General features: G+C 38.7%; 1 protein-coding gene across 42 annotated transcripts in view; it reads right to left on the bottom strand.

Annotated features, from left to right (window-relative positions):
• The window catches only part of Rbfox1 (RNA binding fox-1 homolog 1), a 1697412-nt gene that overhangs the window by 109703 nt on the left and 1567713 nt on the right, over positions 1–19996 (bottom strand). For all 42 annotated transcript variants that reach the window (XM_060364117.1, XM_060364121.1, XM_060364120.1 and 39 more), the window contains 3 exons: positions 13175–13228; positions 6204–6296; positions 4411–4471 (listed from right to left, as the gene is read on the bottom strand). In XM_060364117.1, coding sequence (XP_060220100.1) covers positions 4411–4471; positions 6204–6296; positions 13175–13228 — 208 coding nt within the window. The remainder of the gene's footprint in view (positions 1–4410; positions 4472–6203; positions 6297–13174; positions 13229–19996) is intronic.

Here is a 19996-nt window from a genome sequence, read left to right as displayed (position 1 = left end):
CTTTGTCTCACTATAGGTCAGCGCCCACAGAGTCGTGGGCTCAGGCAGGTAGCCTTCGAAATTCTCAGTTAAAATGGACCTTTCATCTCTATGTCAGGCATTTGTTGAAAAGTTCACTAATATAAAGTCTCCCAAAACCAACACCCTCTTAAAGATTTTGAGGGCCTTTATTTCCCCAAATTGTATTCTATTATAATTTGTAGAACATTCTAGTTATAGCAGGGATATTTTATACACAAAAGAAAAGGCTACATTTACTTTTTATATGCCTTCTGTTTTAGACTCTTTAAAATAATGGTGATGCTGTTGTCTTTCTGGGCCTTCATTGTTGTGTACAGTCTTTGAAGCGACTCATATAATACATAACTCACAGTGCTACAAAGATACCAGCTATTTTAAATGGGCTTTGAATTGTGCTTAAAATTTCTATATGAGTTGGTTGTCATTCCTTGGAAATGTACTTGATCAAGAATTCTTTCTTTAAGACACGTATGTATACACACTATAGGGCTTATAGAATTATATTTGATTTCATTGTTTTACATTTGTATGTATGTATATATAGTGTGCATGTGAATATATTTGTGTATTTGTATACATGTGGACATGTGTGTGTTTTCAGGTTCTACATATGGAGGCCAGAGGTAGATGCTCTTTATCCTCTTCAAGGTCTATGATTCAGCATGTCTAACTGTCCAGCTTGCTCCAAGAATCTCCCATCTTCCCATATCTCAACTGTGAACACTAAAGACAAACAGCCATAATCCACTTGACATCTATGTGTGTGCTGCAAATCTGCACCCAGCCCTATTCTCAGGTGATTTACTCATTGAGCCAGCCCCCCATTTTCTCTCTCTCTCTTTTTAGTCTGTTTGTTTTTTCACTGAATACACTTTCACAGGGCATGCAAGTACACCTACAAATGTGCAACACACATATATACAAACTAGCTATGCCATGAATTTTTGAATGTACAATATTTGTATGGATGGCAGTGAACACCTAGTTGCAGAGCTATGGATTTTACCCAAACTGAAAATCCTTACAGACATGTACTTCAGAGGTGTTGGGCACTCAGAACTACTTATACATTTCTAGGGCATGTCCTCAGTTGCTGATGCTGGGCAAACTGGATGGCAGAATAAGTTATTCTTCTGGTCCGTTCCATGTTACATTAAGGGTATATACCTGCTTAATAGCTGTACTTTTGAACTTGAAAACACACTGACATAGTCAAATTGCTTGCCACCAGAAGAAAAGATAAAAGAAAAACTGTAAAATGCTAATGTGTTTCTAATAGTACCAAATAGAAACAAAAATAATGACATGTCAGTAAACACTAGAGACCTGAATCAATCTGTGGAATACTACATAGCCATGAGAAAGAAATAGTTCTACATGTATGGATCAGTATCTAAAGAGGTCTGAACTGATTCATAATAGCTGGCTACAAGTTATGCATGTCACATTCTGTTTGTGTTAGGAAGATGTAGATCACACTGTGAATACTATACACACAGAGCTATGTGTCTATAAATGTCTATGCCTGAGAATGCAAAATGCATTATAGACAGCAGTCTGGATCTGTGGCTTCCTCTAAAGGAAGGGAGGAAACCAGGCTGGCAAGACTGCTAGCCAAAACATTTCTCACTGTGTTTCCTCCTTGGTTGTTTTCTTTCTTAAAATAAGCCAATGTTTCATGTATAATTAAAACTTTAAAAATAGAACTTTCATCCATTTTCCTGTGTATAATAAAATTACATTATTTTTAAACCTATAAACCAAAGAAAAATACGATCTGAATTGCTATTCAACACAGCATTACCATTTTGGTAGAAGTACTGATATCAGCTGAAATCAGAGTGTAGACATGGGTTTCATTATTCAGGTTTTTTTTTTTTTTTTTTTTCTTACTATAATCCCACGGTTACCTTACACTGCTCATTTTAATGGGGGTAATAGTCTATCAAGTTCTTAAACTTTAACTTAATGGATCACTTCTATTTATTTTTTATCTAAGGTGTATATATGTATATGAGTATTATACCTTTACACATGTTAGGAATCCTGAGGTGAACTTTTGCCTTTTGATGGGTCTATGGTTTTGTTATTTTTTTTTTTTCCTTTCTGAGACAGGATCTCTCATTGAGCCTATAGTTAAGCTAATAGCCAGCCAGCTGCATTGATCCTCCTGCCTCTTCTCCCCACAGAGCTGTCTTTACAAGCAGTTGTGTATTCAGGCCTGACTTGTACGTGGGTGTTGGGATCTGAACTCATCTCTGTTACCTGCTGAGTCATCTTTCTTGCTAATTAGCATAAAATCAGAATTCTCCCATCTTATACCTTAACAGATGCTTATTTTGGAAAGAAGTAATGAATCAAACTGTGGGAACATATTTAATAACTCTTCATATAAATGCAAAGCACATTTTTCTGGTGATGATAGGAATTGAACCCAGAGTCTCAGGCATGCTTGGGAAGCACCTACTACATCCACAGCTGCACGTCAGTTCTTTATTCAGTTTGTAAGTGTGTGTATATGTTTTATTATTTTTTCAATTCTTTATTAATTAGACTTTATTCACTTTGTATCCCCCCTGTGGTTCCTTCCCTCCTCTTGTTCCAATCCCTCCCTTCCTCCACCCTCTGCATGCATGCCCCTTCCCAAGTCCACTGATAGGGGAGGTCTTATTTTCCTTCCTTCTGATCCTAGTCAAATAGGTCTCATCAGGAGTGGCTGCATTGTCTTCTTCTGTGGCCTGGTAATGCTGCTCCCCCTTCAGGGGGAGGTAATCAAAGAGCAGGCCAATCAGTTCATGTCAGAGACAGTCCCTGTTCCTATTACTATGGAACCCACTTGGACCCTGAACTGCCATGGGCTACATGGTTTTTCAAGACAAAGTTTCTCTGTGTAGCCTTGGCTGTCCTGGACTTGCTTGTAGAACAAGCTGGCCTCAAATTCTCAGAGATCTGCCTGCCTCTGCCTCCCAGAGTGCTGGGATTACAGTCATAGGCCACTGTACCCAGTTAGTTCTTTTTAATGATAGCTTCTGGGAAATATTTCTGGTAACCACAGAAATCCTTTGTCCTAAAAGTCGGGAGCCATGACTCAGCGGCCTGCTTTGTTATTTAAATCTCGGTGGAGAGATGGTTTTTAGCAGGTCTTTACTAATGGCAGAGGAGAACTTGCAAGTCCATCTCCTTTTATTTGTGACAACAGGTGGGATAGCTTGTGAGGGTTACACCTCTTCCTCAGGCTCCTTGTGCAAATTAACCTATTGTTCTGAGATGTTTGACTGACAAAAAGGAACTACTCAAATAATAAAGTGGTCAGAAGGCTGGAGGCAGAGGATGAGGCAGCACTTGAGACTTGCTGCCTGCTGCAGCAGTCTGCCTTTTGCAAAAGCTGTCGAGTCTGGACCTTTAAAAAGTTTCCTGTGTGCTGTGTGTTTATTTTATTAATTTTAATCCTCACGCCCAACTCAAGAACCATTCGACTCTGCCTGGCTGGCTCCGACACCTAAATGGGTCTGCAGTCTGCATCCCTGGACTCACCTGACCCATGGCGCTCAGGGATATCTCCACGGGAAAGAATAACCCACTCACCCAGCCACTTTTCCATGGAGCTCAGCCATCAGCTTCCTCAAAATTCCAAGAAGTCTGAAAGCTAGAGCCAAACTCTGTAACTACACTTTCGACAGTAAAAATTCTTAAGGATATGTGGATTACAAACAAACAAATAAAAGTTTTATTCACCCCTTAATTTGCTACCATTACAAGAAATTAAATGATGCAAATCTGGTCCTAGAGCTGGGGGAGTTACTCTAGAGAGATGGGCTGCCTGAACTGAAAAACTATATTTGCTTTGCTGGGAAAATCATCTCTGGGGTAGTTCACTGTAGCCGGTCAGCAATGAGACAGGAGCCAGGTAGGGCCAATGTGGCATATGGTATGCGTGAAATCACAACCGCTGTCGTTACCTGCCCAAGGCCTGCACAGTTAAAATAAATTCCAGCACAGACTGGTCCTAGCCCTGGCAGAGGGAGGAGCTGTTGTAATCTGTCCTGGGAGGGTCTATTTTTTTTAGAAATTTGACCACTGATAGGTTCCTTAAGACTACAGTGGATTTTCCTACATGACACTAACTGGAATCAGTTTGTTAAATTAAAAGAAAAAATAAATAAAAAAGATAAATAAAGAAGAAAGACAAGAGGTTGGGTGGGAGATATGGGGATTGAGGGAGAACTGGATGGGACAGTTAAGAGCGCATATGATAAAAATGTAGTGTATACATACATAAAATGTTCAAAGAATAAAAAAAAAAGAAAGAAAGAAAGCAATTCCCTGGTTAAAGAAATTTGTGGACTGCTGGGCAGAGAAGAGGTCTGGTGACAGGCAGTGTGGACTCACCATTGGTGTAGGGGTTGACGGTCTTCTTATTAGTCATTACACGTGCTGTCGCATTATTCACCTACACACATAGAAAACTCCAGTGAGTTGGGATGCCAAGGCCAGCGCATGGGCCAATTAGTTGCATGCATTAATGATTGTGACTACTTATTAAAATCAAAACCAAAACACAAAAACTTAAACAAAAACTAAAATGCATTTTAATTTACAAATGGCAATAGGTGCATAACCCAAAAATCATACATTTTTATAATTACATTTACTTCATAACCAATTTAACTTATGAATCATTTCAATAAAGCAATGTCATATCATTTAAAAGTTTAATAAAGAGACAGTAAAAGCAAATTAAAAGATACTGCATAATTGAAGATTTAAATGCATGCGTGTGCTCCATGGTAACACAGAAACAGGAGATAGGTTTTTAAACAGAAAATAAAGTTAATATGAAAGGGGCATGCAGTGGAGAAGAGGGAGGAGACAAAGTACAAGGGACATAAATGTCAAAGAAAGGGACAGACAAGTTTAAGCCGTGTGCAACACTTTGGGAGGGGAACCACCGGAAGCAACATCTAGCATTCAACACTCGGAACAAGAGCCTTTTACATTGCAGGAATTAACGAGTCATTCAAGCTTTAAAGTCACAGCTAACAAAAGGATAAAGGAGAGGGTGCATTGTGTAACACAATATGGAGTTAACAATCTGAGTAAGATGTGCACTGGTCATAACTCAGTCCAGTCAGAGCCTCCCAGGCTAGCTTAGAACGTACACTCAATTACAGGCGTACCAAAGACCCAAAAAAATAGAGCGTCAAGAAAACTTAATACAACAAGTCAAAAAAATTCACGTGGTAGAGAGATATGTATAGAGATATATCAGCACTAAATACGTGAAGCGGCAGATGGACTTCATCACTTACCATTCACCACCATCGCCAGCATGGGTTTGTATACAGTTACCATGGTTACTGAGAGTTTGGTGAGGGGCCTAAGCGTTACCGTCGAGGGGGGAAAATAAAAAGGCAAAATATGCAACATCTTACTCCAAAGACTAAAGCATTTTTAACTGGTAATTTTTTTTTCTTTTTAAGCTTTAACAAATATGACCCTTTGACTGTGTTGAAGAGGAAGCCAGTGGCACAAAGGGCAAGTACTGAATGCAGAATGTGGGGTCTGTATTTCCAATCAAGGGGCCATGTACTGAAATGAGAAATCCTGATTGCTTATTTAATGTCTAGTCGGAAGAATGTAAAAATTCAAGCTGCCTTTTGTTTTTAAGTGAAAGATTTAATGACAAGTGCCTCTCATTTTTCAGTTTTAATATTTTGAATGATATTGCCTTTGAAATTTGGTCTAATTTGCAAACCACTGTGGATCCCTCTTCAACCCTAAAGTGGACTGAAAAAGAAACAAAACAAAACAAATCTTGCTATATTTGGTTTCGTTTGAATACTGTGTCCTCTTTGGATCCTACGGCACCCGTTGTTCATAAAACATGGAAAATAAACTGAAACAAAGAAACAGAACCTTTCATATTAACCTTCCTTTCATCTCACTTTTTGCCATCTACTCTCGAGCCATATATAAAGAATAATGTAAAGTAAAATTTAACGAAAAAGTAAGGCCAGTTTTCCTTTTTATATATAAATATATATAGATATATAAATATATATAAACAATGAGAAGGGAGTAGGGTCACACACGAGACACCAATGATGCACCTGAAAGGACGAATGAGCGTGAAGCAGACATTTATAAAAAAAGAGGAAAAGGAAAATATTTTGGACATGCACCTCGATTTTACGGCCCTCTACCACGGTACCGTGCAATTTCTCCCTCGCCCTGTCCGCATCCGCACTATTTTCGAAAGTTACGAAACCAAATCCCTGCATGCAGGAGGGAGAAGGAGAACAACATGCATATTATTATTTCAGTCAACGACCACTTGGTAAAGTTCTCTCGCTTTCATTGCTATTTCTTGTCCTGGCTTCAGTTCTGTAACATGCAAATTAGAGAAATTATAAGAACACTACGATGTGCAGTCATTAAGCAACAAATGTGAACGAGATTTTTTTTTCCTGTCACCCGTTAGCTGGAACCCCTAAAGAATTAAAGATGGATATGAAAACGAAAACCAAACCAACAAACAAAAAATACCTTTCTAAACATCACTACAGAAGAAAAGAAATCAACCAAAAAAAAAATGAGATCAAAATAAATTTACAGTTCTTCACAGAGAATAAATGAAATAACGAGGAAAAAGAAAGGGAACCAGTTTCTTGACATGCAAATTAAAAATAAAACAAAATAAAACATGTGCACAGAATTCAACAGTGAATGCTCAAGTCCTGTCACATTGCCTACGAAGTCATGCTGCGTGGATTTAAGAACAGTTCTTCTTCATGCAATTTTAGGGTTATTCATTTCTGTCAACTGTACAGCCTTTGCTTCTCAAAAACAAAAGTAACAAGCCTAAAAAAAAAGGAAAGACCTTTTTTTTTTAAATAATAAATCTTGATCTTGTGGTTCTAATGAACAAAACAAAAATCACATGAAATGAATAGAAATAAACTTTTTGTTGGTTAGCAATGTAGATAAGCAAGTACCATTCTACATTTGTACTTTGCAGTCCCCCTCCCCTCCCCAAATAATAAAAGACTTTGGAATTTGACCTTTTTCATTATTTTATTAACCAGAAAACAAAGTTCTAAGGCACTAGGCTGGTAGTCATTTGCTTTATCAACAAGTAGTAATATTAAGACATTTCCCAGATAGAGGTAATCTGTGCAGCACCAAGCCCTTCCTTTTGACTGGTGAATGACAAGCATGCCCTTTTTCATCTCCAGTACAGATTTTGCTTTTTAATATCTCAGCCCCTAACACCAACCCCACTAATTTATATTGTAAAAATCCACCATTATTCCTCCCTGGCACTGTTCTTGTAATGAGTGTAGAGAAACTGAACTACCACTTCTAAAATCCTTAAACTTAATTGTACATTTTATTTATAAATATATACACCAACCTTTGAAATAATTTGGATATATTAAGGTCCACACTGCTGTAAGTTGGGAGCAATTCTGCACTGTGTGGGAACTATCAAAGAGCACAGATAAACCTCACACAGCGTGAAGACTCTTGCTTCATCCTCATGGATGACATTCAGCTCTACAAATCAAATGTGCAATAATTATACGTGCAGAATGGTAGTGGCCATCTGACAGAACCCTCACTCTTATAGTTGGTACCTATGATGACCTCATAATTGAGGAATATTTGGAGAAGGGTTGCTGGGTGCACTAGCTGGAGGACACTAAAACTGGGCTTGTCTGTGGAAGGTATGAGCTATGCGTGTGTTCCAGTACCAGGAAATAGATATTTGTCAGTATCAGACACAGAAAAAGATCAGATGCATTTACTTCAACTGAATGACTTTGCATTGCTTTTCCCAGAGTGAGAATTTGTAAGTAGGACATGCCTCAGTGATCCAATTAATATACAATGACATATTCCACCAAAGCTTTGCACATGGTACCTATGTATGTATTTGGGTACATAAAAAATATTTGCTAAGAGTATTCTAGTTTGGGTAAGGGAGGAGCAAAGTTTTCTTTGATGGCAAAGGGCAGAATTTGAGAGGACAGTTGCTTCATCTGACAACTCTATCTTCTGGCTAGCGGATTCCAAATTCAGCTGTGCATCAGCAAGGGACTTAAGCATGTTCATACTTTGATTCCTGAGCTTCACTTTGTATTTGCCACATCAGAAAGCCTGAGTGGAGACTAGACATCCTTTTGCCTCACAAAACTACCTAGATGATTCCTTGGCTTGATTTTTCTTATCTCTCTCTTCATTCCACACTCACAGAAAATGGTGCTTTGGAAACTGTCATCAGCAGGGCACAATGAGTTTACGATTCCAGTTTTGTGCATAGATGTAAGGAACACAGTGAAGAACATGTGTACAATATGCCTGAGCCATGGTCTTTCTCCCTTGTAGACTTTCTACTAGCATCCAAGCCAGACATTTAGGAATCAGAGAGATAAAGGACTTATAGTCTGTCTTCAGGCATGAAAAGACAATTTATAGTTTCTGCCTCATGAATGAAAGAAAGGCTGTTGTCATTTCTATTGGGATCAGAAGTCTTTCTATTACCAAAGCACTGCAAAGAACACAAAGGTAAACATTGTCCTAAGGAAACTCATTCTATAGTTGCCATTTGAACCCAAGACAAACCCACTGGCTTAAATGCACATTATGCACATGAAGCAGAGCTGAAGATGTGTCATTCCAGAAAACAGGTACAGGTGAGATAGGAAAGACCATGGATAGTCTTATTCCATGGTGTTGAATGACTTCTAAAGACTTGTTTAATGACATGCTGACACTGGTGAAGGTTAGGTTCAAAGCTGAGCTTGTCATAGAAATGGTCTCCTAAATATCCAGCAGGCGTGGAAAATTCTACCTTCTATCCAGAACAGAAATGATATGGCTTCTTTGGGTCAGAAAATGATCAGAAGTCCCATGTGAAGACTGCTATTTGGATTAGAAAAATGGTCAGCTGTCAGGTGTCCTGTGTCTAAAGCACTGGGTCCTGGTGTCTCTAAAAGTTGGAGCTAAGATGCTGTGATAATTTGCCCTGTGGTCAAGATTACATTTCAAGGAAACAGCGCCTTGCTATTCTTAAAAAGATGATTATTTTTATCTCTATCTTGGACTGAACAAAACACCTTTGGTTTGAATAGTTAGAGGTGAATGGAATGATAATGTGGAACAATGAAGAGTGTAAGAAGACAGGCCATGAAGAGACGGGCATAGCAGTGCAGGCCTGTTATCCTAGAAAGCTGTGAGGCTGGGGCAGGAAAATCACAATTTCAAGGACTGTCTTAGTGACTCAGTGAGACCCTGTCTCAAAACCAAAACACTGGGACTCTTGAAGTGTAGTTCAATGATAGAATGCTTGTCTGGAATGTCTTAAGTTTTGTTACTCGTACTGTATAATTTAAAAGGGAAAATACTAATGGAAAAGGACAGGATGAGGGGATAGGAGAAGGAAAAAGGGAAATAAGGATAAAGGAGATAAGAAATGAGGAAAAGGCAGAAAGGGGAAAAAAGGAAGGATGAAGTAAAGAAGGGAGGAAAGGAGGTAGCGGCAGAGTTCAGATGGTGGTCAGATATCCTTCCACAGAGAGACTTGAGTTCTCAGGTTCTACTTGGACAGGTGATCAGTGCTGAGAAAAGAGGGCTTCCTGGAGGAGAGGTCTGTGTTGACAGATGGACATGAAGGACAGGACCTAAAACAGAGCCCTAGAGAATAGCTTACTAACCTAAAAGTCTTTCAGAGAATCATAAATTCTCACTGTACTTTATCCTACTTACTTTTCCTTTCTGATACTGATATTTTTAGGTGGTGGATTTTCTTTGGGGGCATTCCTGTGAATACCCTGTTCTTTTTGGCTTTTTGTTTGGTTGGTTGCTTGGTTCATTGGTTGTTTTTTGCTGTTGTTGTTGTTTGTTTGTTTGTTTGATCTTAAATCAAGATTCTGAAGCTCCCAGAAGAAGGAATTCACACATTCTATTAAAAATGAAAACTCAACTCCTCTAGTGTGTAATGCATAGAACTCATGTGTAGAACAGGAGGGTTGTTGACAGGCCATAGAAATTAACATTCGCAATGACTAAGAGCCTCACATTTCTCATCTTTCCAGTGAGTTTTACATATACAGCCTCTTCTTATGAGATTCCTCCTTTTCCACTCCCTTCCTCCCTTCTTTTCTTTCACCCTTCTTTTTTCATTCATCCTCAGCTTAGCTCCTTCTCCCAAGAAGCCTCCCTACCTCCAACTGTATGCTCAGAGCTTCAACAGACTCTTGTGTGGCAGAATGCAGCAGTGTATGGCAGTTGCTCATGATACTCAAGAAAAGCTAAGCGCTAGGAGTCTGTCTGTCTTGCTCAAGAACAGTTCACCTGAAGGGGTGATCCATATGGGTATATACATATACACTAAATCAAAGACCGAATTGCACATTTCTTAAATATAATAAAGACTAGTTAAATCTAACTTATCCAAGAAGCAAAGCCTTTCAGAAGAAAAATAAATAAATCTCTTAAGAAAATAATTTATCTGTATGATTCATTACCCCTGCATGTAGTCAAGTCTGTCATTCCCTTTGAAGAGGTTCCTTTTCTATAGTGCCCAAGTGTATAGAACGAATTCAGGCTGTACATTTCTAAAGCATTTAAGATGCTGCTTATGGATGTACACACACACATATATGTAGAGTCATCCTCACGCAGCTTTATTCCCCTATGGGGAATAAAGGACCAAGAGGAGAGTTTCTGGCCCTTTAGGGCTACTGGCTTCCTGGCCAACAGAGGCAGCAAGTGATGGACATGATATCCTAATAATGACTGTTTCTTGAGGGCTAAAGGGGAAATGTTCCTCTAAACAAGGCCCTTTCCTATGAAAATGCCAAATGTGATAACTTATCCTTGTGTAAGTTCTTGCCCCAGGTAGCATTTCCATGGACTTTCTGTTATATGGCATCACTTAATACTCCTACCTGCAAGACACAGAGTGAGGGTTCCCACTCAGAGATACACAAATGCCTTTCTAGATGGTACCTAACCTAAAAAGGAAGAAAGAAAAAGAAAAAAGAAAAGAGAAACAAAGAAGCCCAACAAAGTTCAGGCTGTAGATGCTGAAAACGGAAATGTTCTTTTTCCTGAAGCCACCAGGGACAAGCTAATCAAGATGATGGAAAAAGTCCTAAAAATAGCACCACCATTGTACTTTGAAAATAGTCAACAATACTGCAGTGGTGTCCCTAAACATCTTTCAGAACAGAATGAAATCACTTTCTTCAACTGACAAAAATCTTACTAAACAAGATGTAAATTAAAAGGAAATTAAAAACAAGCTATAGACAACAAGGAAAAAACCATAAGGCAATGATATGATAAAGAGCTTCAGAATAAGGAAAGAGTTGGGACACATTGTACATTAGCTTCTTCAGTTTTGTCAGGGATCCACCAAACCCAAGCATGAAAATTTAGCCTTAAGTATACCTTTTCTCTGTGCATCTTGCTCTGCAAGTATAAAAATGTTCACTTCCATGGTTCCCACTATAGCAGCTAACTTCTTCCCCTTAACCTAGCTCAAAGATCAGACTACAAGAATGGAAAAATAGCTAAAGTTGACAAAGAATGACCAGGTCCCTGAATGTGCAGACATGCAGATTTATACTGATAACTTTCCACTCACCTGGCAGATTATAGTGTCATTTGTATGTGAAAAAGTAAGTTCTTGAATTTTATTTCTTCAATTTGATCAGCACTGTCCTACTCGGTTGATGTTAGATCTACTTAGGAGGGAATGGGTAAAGGGAAGATGCTATAAAGAATAATAAATCATAAGGTTTGTTTTATAGTGTCATGTCATTATGGTGCCATGTGATAAACTACAAAACCAGTGATGCTTAGGGGCCTTCCTTGATGCCTACTTGTTCTAAGGTGCCCATAGAAGGGGCACTGTTAAGTCCAACCAGCATCTCTCTATATATGACAAAGATGTTCCCTATGTCCACATCCAGAGGCTAAGGATAGAAGAAAGGTTAGATATTAAGGTTCCTTAGGATCTGATTGACTATAGGTGTGATGGACTGTGAGATATGGGCAGTTGTACTACAGCTGGCTTCTATGACCACTCTGTCTTTCATCATCTAACATCTTTCTCTGTGACTACACAGTAAATGCTGAAACTTCTTATGTAATTATTTTATATGAGGGGTGTTTGCATGAGGCTCTTGAATCTTTTCAGGGTACATAAAGATAAAAAAGAGGGAGGTCTTATGACAACAACACAGACAGTGATGAAATACTTTTGGGTAAAAGCTATTCTATATTCAGGTGAGAGCTTGGCCTTTGGGGGAAGGAGAGACAATGTGTTTGGCATTTTGAGGACAAGCTTGGAAGGTTTGGTAACGTGTGAATGGCTAGGACCAGATTCAGAGATTCTGATTTAGTAGGCCTGGGCTGGAAATGGACAGTGTGTATCTTTAATAAGCTCCTGGATGCTGCTAATGCTCCATATTTCGGACCACACTTCTATAGCTATGGACAGAGCACACACATTGGATGAGTAGAATGTTTACATTTTCTGTGTAGGTACTGGAACCTTTTCTTAGAGCCTTCTATGAATACTTGTCACCCTACTAGGAAAAAGCGATTTAAACATTGGTTTCCTAGTAGGAAAATAAACTGAAAGCAATAGCATACCACAAAATGAAGATCTATAACATACTAATGAATAAAATTATGTTCAAAAGGTTGGTGTATATGAGATTTTTCTCCTCTGCAACCCAGGAAAAGAACTGCACTTTATTAATACAGAGTAATCACATATTTACCTGCTCATGAGACTATCAACTCACTTTTTAATATAAAGAACATAATTATCACTGAAAAACAAAAAATGTAGCAACATCATTATTTTTTAAGCATGGGTAATTTTCCTGTGGCAACATAAGATATGTAATTATATCTATATATATTTAAACCAGCAATTAAAAATTACCCCCTACATATTTTAAATGGAGCCCAAATGCATTTCCCAACACTTAGGAAATGGGAGGTGGTCTCTAAAAAAATTCCCCTACAGTGCATTTCTCAAGGTGCTGACTCAAACAGTGCAGTTATTTCCCCTTATCCCTAACAGACATGTCACAACCAGCTAAGACATTTCAAACTAAATCAAGTTGCTTACCTTCGAGCCTCGCTCATTAAAAATAATTTCAACATCTAATATTTTACCAAATTGCTGCAAAGAAACAGAAATATCTCATGAGCAAAACGAGAAATCGGATACATTATACAATATACACAATAATTAGTTCTCAAGTCAGAGCACTTTTCCTTAGTAAAGAGAATGCATTTTATGTTGTTCCCTTACTAAGTAACATGAGAAAGTGCTAGAAATGCTAGCGTATTCATTATCTTTTGATTTTAGCCTTTTCTACTAGGCTAGGTACACTGCCAGGACCCAGGACAAAATATTAACCAGGAGGTTAATCCTATGTTCTGATGTTTCTCTGTTTCTGTCTCTGTGTGTTTATATGTGTGTGTGTGTTGTGTGTATTTTCCCAGGCACTGAGCTACAGAGATCAAAAAAATGGCTAGTCTTTACCTATACAACATTTCCATCAGCCACCCCAACAAAGCTGAGATTTTGATAATAAAATACCCAACTAGAAAGTGGTGTTGAAGGTTTTAGCTCTGAGCTCACAACAAAACCAGGAACAACCAGACCATGTTGGAAAAGTGCAAACACAAACGGTGTATTATAATCCAGATATATATATATATATATATATATATATATATATATATACATATGATGTATATGTTTATAAACATATATAAACGTATATGTTTTATATGTGTATATATATATGCAGAGCCAGGATGGGTGATGCCACCCATCCCCCAGGTGACAGTCTATTCTCTTAAACAAACGCATTCCACACCCCTAACATTAGCTGGCTCTATAAAAGGTTCAGGAACAAAATTTTCAGTTATCAAACAACTAGATGGCAAACAAAATACAAATGACTATTGACATTTTAAATTTCAGATTTTATAGAATAAGTAAATCTCATAATATTTATAACATAAGATAAGATACTTGCTGTTTATCTAAAATTCAATTCTGACTATTGGGTTGTCTCTCCCTGTGTTTATGTTTACATTTGTGTGTATGTGTATGTGTGTGTTAGTGAAAAAAATTGTTGTATTTGGCAGTCTTAGTGAATATTGCCCATCAGTAATTCTTGACTGGGGCTTATGCAAAGGGGTTCCCTAAAAGCATGAGCATCTGATAATCCAGAATCCTCTTCTCTAACCTAAGGTTCTTAAGTTTCCTAGATGTCATAGAAAATGGTATAATCACACAATAGAATACTACTCAACAATTAAAAAAAGAAAATCATGAAATTTGCAGGCAAATGGTGGGATCTAGAAAAAAAAATCATCCTGAGTGGAGTATCCTAGAAGCAGAAAGACACACATGGTATATCCTCACTTATATGTGGGTACTAGACCTATAAGATAGGATAAACATACTAAAATCTGTACACCTAAAGAAGCTAATCAAGAAGGAAGACCCAGGGTAAGAAGATCAATCCTCAGTAAGACAAATGGGATGGACATCAGAAGTAGGAGAAAACAAGAAACAGGATAGGAGCCTACTGTAAAGGACCTCTGAAAACTCTACCTAGCAGTGTATCAAAGCAGATGCTGAGACTCATAACCAAACCTTCAGCAGAGTGCAGGGAATCATATGAAATAAGGGGGAGTTATTAAGACATGGAAAGGATGGGAGCTCCACAAGTACTAAATATATCAGGGCCCCCCGGGAGAGGAGCAGCCTTGCTAGGCCACAGAGGAAGACATTGCAGCCAGTCCTGAAGATACCTGATAGGTTAGGGTCAGATGGAAGGGGAGGAGGACCTTCCCTATCAGTGGACTTGGAAAGGTGTCAGGGAGGAAATGATGGAGGGAGGGTGGGATTGGGAAGGAATGAGGGAGGGGGCTACGGCTGGGATACAAAGTAAATAACGCGATTAATATTAAAAAATAAAAATTATTTTTAAAAAATAAAAGACACCCCCTCCCCCCAAAAAAGAAAAGAAAATGGCGTATTTCTTAGCTTATAGTTTGTTCCCCATAATGCTGGTAGAAGGGACTATTTTAAAGCAAGCGATTTGGCCCAGGGAAGAGTCAGACAGGAATTTTGCTTCAGTGCAGATGAAAGGCAAACACCCATTTTAATGACTGAACAAAGAAACAGAAGCCAATGGAATGCATTCCAGCAGATTTTGTTTCATTTGGTGAGTTCCTGTCATCCCTAGCTTGCCTGTGCAGTTTGGATACTCACGGAAGCCTTGCTACCCTAGGACAGTCTGTGTTGTTCTCTCTTCCCTGGAAAGATGTGGTAAGCATTGCTCTATAACAAAGCATAGAGGGATATGGATGAAGGGGAGGCCAAGAGCAAAAGAGGAAAGAGAATAATAATTCCAAGAAGCCGAGTAGTTCCTTTGACCAAGCTACCCAGAGCAGTGAATTGCAAGAACTTGGAGAGTCAATGGCAAAAGGTTCCTGCAGGAAATACTTTAAGATTTCTTTCTTTTATTCTCTCTTTCTTTCTTTCTTTCTTTCTTTCTTTCTTTCTTTCTTTCTTTCTTTCTTTCTTTCTTTCTTTCTTTCTTTCTTTCTTTCTTTCTTTCCTCCCCCTCTCTCTCTTTCTTCCATGTGTGTGTACATGTGCCAAGTTATGCATGCAGAGGATTGGGGTTGAACTCAGTGTGTCAAGCTGGGCAGCAAGTATCTTATCTTCTGAATCATCTTGCAAGCCCTTTAGAACAATTTTTGTATGTTTTAGGGCAGAGAAAAAAACTCGCTGAAATCAGACAAAGACAATTTTACAGTGTGAGAAATGAAGAACTGGCCTCTCAGGGTGAACCATGCTCCATAGTAAAGAACCCTCCACTGTGTAAGCACTTCAAAAGAACAACTGCTGCAGAGTATCCCATTCCCGCAGATGCTTTTATATTTATTTCAGGCAGCAGAGCCTAGAAGCACATATATTTATGGAAAGAGGGCTGAAAAAGACATCTTCCAACACCATGAAGCAAATGTCACCCATGGAACACTCCTTAAGCAGTCTACACAAAACACTTCCCTTAAAATAAGAACTGGATGAGACGAACCGATCAGAAAGCCATCTTCGCATGTGTCGCTCCCTAAATGAAACAATGACACCATATGCCCTGGGATGATCTCCAGTGTGTGCTTCCTTGGCAGGTGGCACGGGGTGGGTGGCTCTGGAGCCCGTGGCATGAGCCATAACGAGAATGCTGAAGCCCGTTCTTTGAGACAGTTGTGCAGTATATTTATAGTATCAACGGTTTAATTGAGAAGTTTGGTGCTAATGATGCCAACACAGCTGGCACATCTTCAATTTAAATAGACATGACTCGTTTGCAGACATAACTAGCATTTGTTTGCTCAACGACAATGTTCACGAGCATTCAGAGTATCCAGGATCCATGTGAGGTGTCTCAATGGCTGTATCAAGACCACAAGTCAGAATCCTATAAAGGTGTGCTTGGGCAAATATGTACTGAGCAGTGTAGACATGCTTAGATCAAATACTATCACACACACACACACACACACACACACACACACACCACACACCACACACACACACACCTGTGAAGGATGTTCACCAGCTACACCCAAAGAAAAGGTTAATTTAGTGTGTGTGTGTGCATAGAAACTAAAGACAGGTATCATTCTAATGCTTTTTTTAAAAAAATGTTTCTTTTTAATTTTGAGATTATAATTTAATTACATTTCTCCCTTTCATTTCCTCCTTCCAAAACATGTCATGTAGCCTTCCCCACTCTCCTTTAAATTCATACTCACTCTACTAATTGTTATTGCATGCATAAACATATATGTCCAGGCATATGTATTCCTCAGTATAACCTATTCAGTTTCTATAATGCTACCTGTTTGTTTGCAGGGCTGACTGTTGGGACTGGACAATCACTTGTGTGGAGTTGGTCTTAAGGTAGTTTCAGTACAGAAAAAGGAGGCACTGTGATGTGTCCTCTAAATGACTTCACTATCTCTAATGCCCTGTTTTATGGAGTATTGATTGCATTAACATGAAGGGTGCAAGAAAGTCCATCTGTACTGTATCCATAGCATTACCCAAGTGATTTTATCAAAAACATGTCAACAGTTATATGTTTTGTTTTTATGACTGAAGACAGATATGAATAGATCACTTTCCTATCCAAAGTGTCTTTATTAACTGTGTGTGTGCATTTGTGCTTCTGTGTGCATACAGATGTATGTGTTTCTGCCTGTACATGTGGCCATATGCTTGTGTATGAAGGCTAGACAATAACCTTGGGTATCCTTCCTCACTTGTGAGACAGGATATCTTACTGACTTGGAGCTTGCTAAGTAGGCTGGGCTGGCCGGTTGGCAAGCCCCCATGGGAATTCTACTGCCCTACTTTCCAGTGTTGGGATTATAAGCATGGGCCACCACTTCTGATTTTTTGTTTTTTTTACATGGGTAGTGAGGATTGAACATAGATATATCTGTCTGCATCCCAGGCACTTCGCTGACTGAGTTATCTCTACAGCTCCTGGAATACCTTAATTGTGATAACAAAACCAAGAGGCTGTGACAGCAAGGGCATGCTACAAATTGTAGACTGCCAACGTACTACACGTTTTCTGAAAAACAGTTTTGTGATGCCATGTGTTATACAAGGGGTCTGGATATATCATAATGTACTGTCATCTCAAACCCAGAAATATTTAAATTTTAAACATTAACTTATATTAAGCATTTTTTTCATCCATGAGTGACACATTGAAATTAATTTGGTTGTAACCCACATAGTTCCTTTATGAGACCAAGAATTCAAGTGTAGAACTTTGATATGGAAATACTGATGTCTCCAATCATGAATGTCTGTTAGCTAAACATAAAATTGGGAGATAAATAATAGCACAACCTTCTCCAAAGTCAAGGTGGTAAATTCCCCCAACTGATTTCCAGAAGACGTACTAAATAAAATGTACTTCTTGAGTGCTCTATAAATATTTGCAAGTAAAGTTCAAATATACTGTTGGATGCTAACATCCCCAAAATTTTGGAGAATGAGTCAGGAAGGTGGAAAGTTTGGGGGCAGCCTGTGCTACTCAGCAAGTTTGAAGCCAGTTTCGGGCTTCATGGTGAGGGCTTGTCTCCAAATCCAACAAAACAGAATAGAACAAGATGAAAGAATTCAAATATGAATGGATGTGAGCATAAGTAATATCTACATTGCCCCTGAAGACCTCAAGGGACAAACAGCCAGGGATGAGGTCAATAACTTTTCAGTTCTCCCACTGAAACATCTAGAATAGGTGTTTCTAACAACCCCACTAGCCCCATTTACTCACAGCACTATGGGTGACTTGAAAGGACTCCAACTACTGCTTTGTATATTGTAGCACATACTTCTCACCCAAGGACCACCTTAAAAGACAGCATGCAAAGAAATGTGCTATGAAACATAACTTAATGTCAGCCTTGTAAGAAGTGACCCCAAGAAAGGTAAAAGTGGAGAATGGGAAATAGACAACTGAAGAGAAGTAACTATGATGGCAATCTCACTGGAGAGGTAAAGGAAGCGCACATTAAGACATGAGACACCTATTGGAACCATTAGGCAAGTAGCTGCTGTGAAAAGCATGGGGAAAGTCCCTGTTCTTGGAGAAGTTGGAAACTGCCAAGTTCTAGGCAATGTGAAAAAGGAGGATACTTTGTGTTTTGTTGTTTTTGACATTGAAATATCTGTGCTTCCATTTTCAATAGGGGTAAGAAACACAAAGATCTGTGTACTTCTCTCTATAACTATTCTCATTTAGCCTGTGCTCAAGCAAGGAGACAGAAGTCAAAAGATATGAAAAAAAAAAAAAAAACAAAAAACTGTCTCATGGCCAAAGGACTTAAGAGGCAGCTAACTGAGACTAAAACATAGTTGCTTACAGTAGCTAAGATCTGAAAGAGGAAACTGTTGAACCCCCTAAATTCCACCATGGGGAGCAAATCAGAATGTCCCAGATGCTTCTCACCATGATTCATGCTGCTAAATGTATCGTATTATAGAACAGCTTTGTGACCACCAACATTCCTCTTAGGAAAAGTCTATTTCTTTAAAATAGCAGTTGTAAAAACCAAAGAGGACTCCCAAGTTACTGCAAGTGGTCCATGAATCCATATGGCCCAATGATTTTTATAGATGAGACCAACAGCACACAAAATCCACACATACTCTTTAACATAGACACAGATGTTATTTGTGATAAGTAGAATTAATTTCAGTGTTCTTGAATGTATATTGTGCTCCCTTAACTAGGGGTATAACTATCATATCGACTCAACTTCTTGTTAGCTAGCTGTATAAAAAAAAAATGATTCAAAAGAAAAAAAATTAAAAAAAAACAGTATTTTGAAACAAATAGATTTCGATCTGGGTTTAATACCAGGTAGCATGTCACATGACAAGTTCTTTCTCTGGGCCATCTGCCCTAACCCTAAAGGACAGGGAGATTCAGATATTAATATAGGCAGCATCACCTCTGCGTGGCTTCCAGGCAAGCGTTTTGACCACATTTCTGACTTAGCCCTGTAGCCTCAGGTAAAGTTAAGATAAACAAAAAGTCCATGGGAAAAAATAGACCCTTAAGGGTGAAAAATTGGGGGTTGGCTGCCTTGCATGTCACTGTGGAAGATCATGAGAATGGTCATTAAGAGAATCCAGTTCAAAGCCAACATCACAGTGACACTTGATGAGTAAAGACAGACTGAGTAGCAAGACATTCCTTTGGTTTGACATGGCAAAGAGGATATCAGTCCTCCAGCTACCCATCAGTCAGGCTGGGTCCCACTGCTTTGCACACACTTAACCTCGACTCTAACTTCGAATGCTCTGCACTTTTCAAAGTCATCTTTGACC

The sequence above is a fragment of the Meriones unguiculatus genome, chromosome 11, assembly GCF_030254825.1.
Source record: "Meriones unguiculatus strain TT.TT164.6M chromosome 11, Bangor_MerUng_6.1, whole genome shotgun sequence".
Taxonomy (NCBI): domain Eukaryota; kingdom Metazoa; phylum Chordata; class Mammalia; order Rodentia; family Muridae; genus Meriones; species Meriones unguiculatus.
This window is presented reverse-complemented; position numbering and strand designations above follow the sequence as displayed.